Genomic DNA, 10391 nt, shown 5'->3' with positions numbered 1-10391 from the left:
ACAATTCCTCTTGAAGCGAAAAACATGAGACTCTGTTATGCAATCCACGCGGAGGGGCGGGCAAGTAAGCGCGTACCTGCGTCAGCGAGGAGGTTACAAGGCATGATGCCGGAAAGAAGGGCGTGGCTGAAACGGTTACGTCAGAGTTGGGAATGAAACAAGAGCCTATCAGGTGATCTTGTTCCTGGGTTGCTCGAATTTAGCGTCTGTCCCTTTAAGCTTGTCCGGGCGCGAGAAAAGGGTGTCTCGCGCCTGCGCGTCGGAATATTGACCTCGCGCTCGCTTGGCGCTGCTCGTGACTACTTCTTGTTGTTTTTTTTTCTGAAGGTGGTAGTTGGGTGTGGGGGAGGGTAAAAGATAACGTTTTGCGTTCGATTCTTCTAATTCAACCGATAGAAGCGCCACCGTTGCCATAGCGACCTGCCCTTGGACGGGCCCGGCCTGGGACGAAGCCCCAGTGGCCGAGGCCATGGAGGAACCGGGAGCAACCGCCTCCGTCTGTGGAGACGGCGCTGCGTCTGAAGTGACGGAAATCTTAGTCCCTGGTCCGCAGCCGCTGCGACTGCTGGAATGGAAAGTATCGGCTGGAGCGGCAGTAAAAATCGGATCGGTGTTGGCCGTCTGCGCGCCTATCCAGGTCCCAGGACGCCCAGGCGCGTCGCCTATCGAGACCGGCCCGCAGCGGGCGGCCGAGCGAAAGGTCAAGGCGGAGCGCCCGGGAATTGTGCGAGAGCTGCGCGCCCAGCTGGGGCAAGTCATCCCGCCGGGGTAAGGAAAGGAAGACGAAGAGCCGCGACGGGTGGGCCGATCCCTGGGGGTGCCGCCTCTGATCCGTGGAACTTGAGCCCCTCAGATTCGGCTTTCGGAGGCCGCCTAGAGAGGCGGCGCGGCAGGGCTTGGCAGCCCGCTCGCTCTCCTTGTCCCCAAAGCGTGGAGCGCGGTGAAAGATGAGCTTCGGGAAAGCGCGCGAGGGGCAGGCCGTCCCTTCCCCGCCTTCTAGCGCTGCGGCGCCGGTGACAGCCGAAGCTCCGCTCCTCCTCTCCCCTGCCACAATCCAACACCGCCGTGGGGGAGGCTTTTGCCGGCCTAGGTGTCCAGCGACTGGCCGAGGCGACGGGTCCCCAGAAAGGTCTGTTACCTGGATCAGAACGTGCCCTATAAGAACTTGACGCTGAGTGAGGTGGGGCGGAATCCTGCAGGCAGCGCAAGTAAAAGCCGCAGTCTGAATCTTATTAGAGGGCACTCGATGAATCGGATTTCTTAAGTCCCTTCGATTTCCCCCTCCCCTTTAGAGAGGAAGTGGGAGGAGTGAATAGTGAAACAAGAAAGAATTCAGAAAGGTGATCCTAGAGACGAGGACCCAAACCATGCCTGTTGGTCGATTTTCCTTGTGTTTATATTTTGATTATATATCAGTGATGACACTGAGCTTTCATTCAGTTTCATTCCTGTAACTGTATTAAGGGAGATGATATAAGAAGCCTAATTTAGACAGTGACAAATCACTTGCAGGTAACTTGAATACTAGGTCAGAAAAGTGGATGTGTTGCTATATAGCAGTGTATTTGCATTTGCTTGTGGTCCATGTTCTTCATTCTTACTCTTTTTCATTACTGATGCCATAGTATATTTTAATAAGTTAGTGTTTTATATCCATCTGATTACATCAAAAGACTTACAAAGAATTACACTAGCTAACTAGAGACTAAGGAATATTTCAAAGATTTTGGATTTTTAAGTTCTGTTAAATTGCCCAATTACTTTCTAGACCCAGTGGCTTCAGACAAAGAGAACTTTGAACAGTGTGGAATATTTCAGTGGCAATGGTAGATACTATATTTTGTTGCCTATGAGATGTGATGACTGATGGGGCCATATCAATTTTTATTTCTTTACTATATTATTTAGAATGCCAAATAACACTATTCTCAGGGAGCTTTCAAAATAACTTCTATTGCTCATATTCAGAGAGAAAGGTGAAAAAGCATAGCTAATGAATATATTGCACATAAACAGTTTTGCAGAAAACTGTTTTTTAAAAAGTGACTAAAATGTATTAATTTTATTGTACTGACCTTTCTGTGAGAAGGGATTCCTTAATCAAAAAATGGTCTTCAAAAGAAGAAGCTTCCAGTGCAGAGAATTCATTTCAATAACTATAACTTCATGTGAAAGAATGTTATTCATAAACTATTCATATATTTGAATAGTTTGGAACTCTATAGAAGCCAAAATAAGTATTTTTTTATTTACTTTTGAATTATACCTAGAAACAAAATACAAACTAGTCCACAGGAAGTGTATCTCAGTAATCTAAGGCAAAGATAAATATGTTATATACACATTTTCCTAAGAAAGGGTAGCAGTAGTATGCTGTTTTACCTTGCACATCCATGATCACAACTGGAATGAAAAGTATTCCTAAGTTCAGAGCCATGTCGTTAAAATGGAATATGATTTCATCCAGAAATGGCCAAATGTCATTTGATTACAATGCCTTACAAACAACACCTGTAGTATAGCAGCTAAAGTGGACACGAATATGTAATTTGGGGTTTTGAAGTCCAAGCAGCAGCAACAGTTGTCTCAACATTTTTTTTTCTTTTTATACCTTTGAAAGAGCAGGCAGATTGCTGCAGAGTGATAGCATTCCCTGTTACCTTTGCTTTCCAGAATTACATATTAAAAGTTTGATTCTTGATGCTTTATGGACATACATGTGTGGTTTTCTTGACTAATTTTTTTTAATGAAATATACTATAGTAATTAATGTTGCTGCCTACCTTAAGTAAGCTGTGAAAATTACCAGGAAGCACCAGTCCTTTTTCCTTTGTTTTAATTGAGGGAGGTGTTACTGACTGGAGTTAAGGACAGCTATTAATTATAAAATAGGTGCTTTCACAGCAGGCATCTTGTGCAGGGGTAGTTCAACCATGAGCACCTCTTAAATCTTGTCTAAGTTTAATTCCATTCTATTAACCTTTAATGTGTCATATTACTGAATCAAAGGCTTCGACTGTTACACCTGGACTAAATTAAATACAACTGATAGTCAGTTGTATTGAGTATGACTGGCATACTCTTGGAACTTTACTCCAAGACTAGATTACTTTCTTACATTTTAATTTAATGGTTTAAAGAGGCCTATTCAGACATTTGTTTGCATACCTCAAGGTCTCAAAGTGGGGAGAGCACAGGGCTGTGTAAGCAGCTCCATCCCTTCCTCTTTCCATCCTGTATGCATTCAGCAGGAGATCTGAAGAAAAAATGAATTCACATTGGCCTCAGTAGAAATAAAGCTTTTTTCTACGTGATCCATAATCTGAATAAAGCAAGGTTTTGGATCACACTGACAGCTGTACTCTCATTCAAGCCAACACAAGTATAGCTCCCTTTCAGACCTCTGAATGGGAAGGTTCTTTTTCCCTTTTTCCAAGTTCTCAGATTGTATTTTTTTCTATCCGTTCTAGTAAAAAGTTGAAAATGTGGGATTTTGCTTTCAGGAACATTTTTCAAAAAAAGTTTTTTTTAAGCACTATATAAATATATGAGGAGTGACATCATGAAGAAATATCAAACTATGAAATAATTGGGATAATTGTATAAACAGCGCATTGGAAGTGATGGAAATTTAGCTTTATTCTCCCATTATATTAATGATGCTGGAGCAGGTGTCAGCAACCTTTTCTATATTTGGACTTTTCCCAGAATTGCTATAAATCATTAAATATTTCTAATCCAACCAGTGTCCACCAAACACTGGTATATAAATTTCATAAATAATTAGATCATCTCACAAGATGTAACACAGTTATCAGGATTTTGGTAGTTTTTAAAAATGTTTTTATTTAAAGTTGAAAGTTGTAGATAGTTTGGGGTGCTTCATATTCATAATGTAAATGGTGTATAATTGCAGACCAACTAATTTAATAAAGAGGTCATCAAAAATAAACTCATTTGCCTTTAGAGGCTTATATGTAATAAAAAATGCTGATAACAAATTGTACCAAAAGAGAAACCACCTTTGAAACTGTATGCTGAGGTTAGAATATTTCATACTATTTTATGATATGTGACCTGTTTCATTTCAGTTCTCCCACTATATGGTTTGTGCCACTGTATTGTGGCACTTTAATTACTTAATCAGGTTTTTAACTTTAGCATGTAAAAGGAATTGTCAGAGAGTTAAGGCGGTGTTAACTGTGTTAGTCCTTTGAAATTCTCATGTACTACTTAATTCATAGTTGTGCACAAGTAATGTTGGCCTGTTATGGGATCAATAACGTACTCCAGGCTGATGTGTACTTTATACCAGTATCTCTTAATCTGTGTTGTATGGAACATCGGCATTCACCGGACATGTGAAGGGAATCAGCGAGCTGGCCCCAAGAATCTAAGATAAGTTTTTTGTGGATCTTGGATCCAAGTAATTGAATAGCTAGTAAGTATCCTCTCTGTGAATAAAGAGATGTTGGCAGATCATTCCTTATACATCACTTTGAACTAATTGGAAGGAAAATCACTAGAAATAACTGAAAAGGTACCGAAGGCTTAACTAACATTTTCTTCAACATATTTTTGTGACAGTGGATTTTTTATACTAACTACAGCCAAGTTATTCTGGTTATATTCAACCAAAATAGGCCGAATATTATGAAGACAAGTTTAAGAAATCTTCTAAATATTGATGATAAATGATCTCATATGCAACTGTGTATACCCTATTAAAATTTATAATAGTTGACTATATGTAAGGGAAAATAAAGAATATAATAAGAATATTATTCTTATTATTGAAGCTGTTCATAGATGTTCCTAATTCAGAATCATGGTCATAGATGTTCCTCGTTTTAAAAAAATTATATTTTGTTGATTTAAAAATTGAAGGAACATCTATTATATAACATAGTGTTTACAATAATGAAATAATGTATACATGCATTCAGTGTCTTATTTATAGAGATCATATATAAGCCAGCTGGGTAACCTTGGGCCAGTCACTCTCTCTCAGCCCTAGGAAGTAGGGAACAGCAAACCACTTCAGAACCACTTGCCAAGAAAACTGTGGGGACTTCTCCAAGCAGTCTTTGAGAATCAGACACGATTGAATGGATTAAAATAATAATAATTACAATAATTTACACAACATAGTTTTAATGGAAAATAAAATTTGGTAAAGTCAACTTTTTCTTAAATCAGATTCTTCATTGCTTTCTAGAGGTGTACTGCTGAGGCTGGAAGCATGCAGCCATCCTGTTGTTATGAAAGGCTTGTGTGCAGAATGTGGTCAAGATTTGACACAGTAAGTACTGTTGTGTAGAGCTGGATTTCTATAAGCTATACTGGGCTAACGTTGAAGATTATATGATACTTGAATTGAAACCAACCAAACCCACTGGAATTGTGGACTTATAAGAAAAGAAATGTATATTTGTTGTAAATTAAGTCAAGCCATAAATATTCTGGATTAAGCATATCAACTTTTGCCTTAGCATAACATTTCAAAATAGAAATATGTAATAATTCGAAGATAACTTGTAGCAAAAAATGCAGTGTGGATCTAAAAGTTGGTACATAAAAGCATAGACATATTATGTAAAAACTAAAAATAGTCATAATATGGAACATACATTAATTGCTTATTATGCATGAGTATAACAAAGAACCAGATTGGTCACAATTACTTTTTACTGAGAGAATATTTACCACCCCACCCACATCCCCATACAAATGTATTCATATTTCAGTATTCAGTTAGCAGAAGGATGTTCTTGTCCTTCATTTTAGCACTCCCTGCAAAGTAAGCTAATCGCAAGAGCACTTAAGACTAAACCATATTTAGTATCCTAGCCACTTTCTTCTCAAGGAAAGGGGGAAATGTGGACAATTCCTCCTTCAAAGTAAACCAGTTATTGAGGGCTAGTGAAGAGCAGATCAGAGGAAATGAAGCTGGGGGAGCTTTCTATATTACTCACTTTTCTGTTGCACTTTTCTGTTGCAATTAATAATATTTTTAATTCATAAAAACTAAGGGTAGAATCCAATGTTGCTGTTTCTCCCAGAAGCACCTCAAGTCCCCCCTGCAGTATATGGCATATGCCCTCCAAATCTGGATCTTTAATGGGACTATCCAGAATAGTTTTTAGAAGTTGTATAATAGATAAAAAGAGCCAGAAATCCCATTTTGGAAAAGACCTTGTGTCTGCAGTATAGGCTACTACCCACCATTTGAATCAGCCTTGAGTGCTTAAGGTATGCTGTTTGTCAGGTTCCCAAAGTATGCTAATTTGTGATGTTACCTGGCAATTAAGCACAGTGTTTACTTACTATATGTACACTAAAGACTGCTTGTCACATAATGTATGAGATGGTTGTGAAAATTCATGCTGCAGTAAATTGGTTAGCCCTTTACCTTCTGACAGTTTATTAATTCATTTAATATTCTTTGTTCTCTTTCCCTCAATTATTAGGTTACAAAGCAAGAATGGAAAACAAAACATGCCCGTTTCCACAGCAACTGTATCAATGGTTCATAGTGTCCCAGAATTGATGGTTAGCTCTGAGGCAAGTACACTCCTACTCTTTTGTTTTTGGGAGACGTCCAAAGTTCAGCAAATTTCATTAGAGTAATTTCTCCATAATGCACATGCTGTCCATCTTAGCCAATTCTGAAATTGAAAGAATTCTAAACGGATAGAATCCCATTGGTCAGCTATTTACAAAAATCAGCTTTTGAAGATGAAACAGCTGCCTATTCTGAAACATCAGTATTGAATAGAAATATGGTATATAAATCATGTCAATTTTTAAAAATGCAAATGGGATTCTGCTGTATTGTCTATGCAAGGCATGTTTATTGTATGCATATTTTTTAAAAAAATACACTGATCATATCATGATCCTACAGTATCTTTGTTTACCCCACTGAACTTAGTGGGACAAAATTGTGGGACTTACCTCTGAGGAGTTCCATGTCTATTTAACATGTGCAGCTTAATATACTAGATTTGGAACGCAGTATCCATCCTTGTCATATGTTTTCAGGAATGGTAGAAAAAACACTTACATTTAACTGTATTAGTCTTCTGTATACAATCTGTCAAGACAAGATTTTAGAATGGTAAATGTTTGCATTTAAATAAAACATTATACATAGTATGACCAGCTATTTACGCATCCTAATGGAATAACAAATAAGCAGTGGAATTTAGTTGCACACCACATCCTCACAGTACAAAATGATTATGTAGGAAAATATTCTGTTCCACATCTTCACACTGCATCTGCTACATACTGTGAATAAAAATGAAACCATATTGCTAGAAAATTTCATAATTAAAAGTGTTAGTATAACCCATTTATTTTGAATAAGTAGCTAGGATTTAACAGGCTTTGGGATGGAAACCTGAAACACTGCTACTCTCAGAATTCTGAGTTCCTCATTATGGTTGGAAAAAAGAAATGTAATTATCTTACATATATTTCTCTTCTTTTGAGCTTATAGTGTGTGGCTCTATTTTATGCATAATTCATTTGCATTTAACATGTTATATATTTTTATTTTAGCAAGCTGAACAGTTGGGAAGAGAAGATCAGGAAAGGCTACGCCGAAATCGAAAACTGGTGCTGATGGTAGATTTGGACCAGACATTGATTCATACTACAGAACAGCACTGTCCACAGATGTCTAACAGAGTAAAGCAACATTATTAATTACTACCCTCTTTAATAAATGTAAAATCATTTTAAAATAATATTTTAAAGTGAAGCTGTCATTGTAATTTTTTTTAAATGGTCATGTTCCATACACACACACACACACAGAATATATGGAACATGAGCATTTTAATTATATATATACACACACACAGAGGGGTCAAGCCTCACAGACATTTTTTTTTATATATATTACATTAAATGTTCAAATTGGTTGCAATTTTCTTCTAAACACTTTTCTTGTTTGATGCAAGACCATTGACCTTTTCTAAGTACAGTAACATTTTCTTTGAAAAAAATTAATCATACTGTGATTTGCCTATGGGGCCTGACTTTTGATACACCCTATACATAGATATAGATACAGAAACAGAAACAGATATATAGGCTTATAATGTTCATAAATTGGTACTTTTTAATGAATATACTCAAATCACATAAATTCCAGCTTTTTTTCAATCCCTTTATTATTTTTATAAATAACACAAGGCGATGAACATACCTAATACTCTTTCCTCTTCCTATTTTCCTCACAACAACCACCCTGTGAGGTGAGTTGGGCTGAGAGAGAGTGACTGGCCCAAGGTCACCCAGCTGGCTTTCATGCCTAAGGCAAGACTAGAACTCACAGTCTCCTGGTTTCTAGGCCAGCACCTTAACCACTACACCAGACTGGCTCTCAAATTGCACATTTCTGCAATTCACTTACTAACTAGTTCCATAAGAATGTATAGAACCACCAAAATCATTTTTAAAAAATAATGTATTTGAACTTCTAAGATATTTAAATATTTCTTTTTTTTTTTTTCTATTTTAAGTAACCATGCTGTTAATATCCTATGAAATTCCTGACAGGGCAAGTTAAAATCAATCAATATAACAACATGCATTATATTTCTTTGTATGGCCTCTAGTAACAATAGAAAGTCTTCTCAATATTGTAGTTAGTTGATCAACTCACTCACAGAATGCAGCCATAAATGGAATAGATTTCCCTTCATCTTTGTATGTCTCTCCAAATCAAAAGAATTGATATTGACGTAATATTAATTAGCCTTCAGTAAAAATTATTCTCAGGCTGGAGATGCTTAAATCTTAAAAAGTGTTCAGGAATCTGTCCTACCACATCCCAATAATAAGCTAATCCAGAATATTGGTTTGTACTAAGGAGTGGTGTATGATAAAGCTGGAAGGAAAAATGTCTGTCCACCAAATGCTGATTTCATTTGAATCTAGCTGTAGTTTTCTTTTGGAGTGTGCAGATTTTTCTTCAATACCCATATTTTTTTTAAATTATTATTACATTTTTATCACTGCCTATCTTCCCCCGGAGGAGTTTTACCATATATGAGACATAATGTCTTAAGGTCTCACTTGGATCTTTCTCTCCCTTAGGGAATATTTCATTATCAGTTAGGTCGAGGTGAACCTATGCTTCATACACGATTACGACCTCATTGTAAGGAGTTCTTAGAAAAAATTGCCAAGCTGTATGAGCTACACGTTTTCACATTTGGGAGCCGACTTTATGCACATACTATTGCAGGTAAGCAGCACTCTGCAGTAATAAATACTACATAATGGTAAGGCTATTTTCAAGTTACTTTTCAAATCTACTTGCATTAAAGCCTTAATTATAATGTTACTAGAATCTAAAAACATTATGTGCTCATTTCCAACAACCCTATACAGGTAATCCTTGCTTAACAACCCTAACTGGGACTGGAATTTCTGTCACTCAGCTATGTGGTCATTAGGCGAAACATCACATGACCACACCGTTTAGTGATAGCAATTCCCATAGTCCTGATTGCGGTTGTTAGGCCAGGACCTCATGCTTCTCCTGCCCTGCTGTGCTCGCCTCCACTTCAACTCCCTCCACCCACCTATCTCCCCCCCATCTCTGCCCTTTTGGCTGCCCAGCACTCTGCCGCCACCTACACCTGCTGCCTTCCACACCCCCAGCTGACCTTTGCCATCTTCTTCCTCCTGCTGCTGACAAGTCGTGCCCAGTTGAGGCAGCTGTTGGCCCTTTGCAAGGTCAGCAGCAGGAGGGAAAAGATAGTGAAGGTCAGTGTGGGGCAGGAGAGGTAGGCAGTGGAGTGCAGGGTGTCCAAAAGGGCAGAGATGGAGGGGAGTTGGGTGGGGGGAAGTTGAAGTGTACACTGTGGTCATAAATGCAGGCAGGCTGCCAAGTGCCTGAATTTTGATCATGTGACCACGGGAACACTGCAAAAGCCATAACTTTGAGGACTGGCCATAACCACCATTCATTCATCGCTGTCCTAACTTTGAACAGCCACTGAACAAATGGTCATTAAGTGAGGACTATCTCTATTGGAGATCATTAACATTAGAATGATGGAATTAAGTATTCCTTATATAAAACATTTGGTCTAGCTAGCTAAAGAGGAATGAAGGATATAAATATTTCGACAGATAGTACTGCAGTGTTTGAATCAGCTATAGAACTGTGTCTGTCTCATGTGATTAAAATTCAGTGTTGGAATTATAATCCTATTTGGATCCAGCATTTTCTAAATTTGCTTGATCTTGAATTTTCTGAAAGTGTGAAAAAAAACTATGATATAACAATATCTACAGTTAAATGACCAGCTGTGTATTCTCCGTATCCTTGCCTTTGAATTAATTACAGCTTTAATTGACCCTGTTAA

The 10391-nt window shown here is 38.1% G+C and overlaps 1 protein-coding gene across 4 annotated transcripts in view; it reads left to right on the top strand.

Annotated features, from left to right (window-relative positions):
- Nucleotides 1-279: 279 nt before the first annotated feature.
- CTDP1 (CTD phosphatase subunit 1) overlaps nucleotides 280-10391 on the top strand; it is a 51553-nt gene continuing 41441 nt past the window's right edge. Inside the window, exons 1-5 of one of the 4 annotated variants that reach the window (XM_063299015.1) lie at nucleotides 280-768; nucleotides 5219-5302; nucleotides 6471-6564; nucleotides 7567-7695; nucleotides 9112-9262. In XM_063299015.1, coding sequence (XP_063155085.1) covers nucleotides 470-768; nucleotides 5219-5302; nucleotides 6471-6564; nucleotides 7567-7695; nucleotides 9112-9262 — 757 coding nt within the window. In that variant the 5' untranslated portion in view covers nucleotides 280-469. Of the gene's footprint in view, nucleotides 769-1110; nucleotides 1130-5218; nucleotides 5303-6470; nucleotides 6569-7566; nucleotides 7696-9111; nucleotides 9263-10391 lie in introns of those variants that run through there. The other 3 variants (XM_063299014.1, XM_063299013.1, XM_063299016.1) reach the window with 3 other exon arrangements.

The sequence above is a fragment of the Candoia aspera genome, chromosome 3, assembly GCF_035149785.1.
Source record: "Candoia aspera isolate rCanAsp1 chromosome 3, rCanAsp1.hap2, whole genome shotgun sequence".
In the NCBI taxonomy this organism is placed as follows: Eukaryota; Metazoa; Chordata; class Lepidosauria; order Squamata; family Boidae; genus Candoia; species Candoia aspera.
Note: the sequence above shows the minus strand (reverse complement) of the source record. Positions and strands in the feature narration are given on the sequence as shown.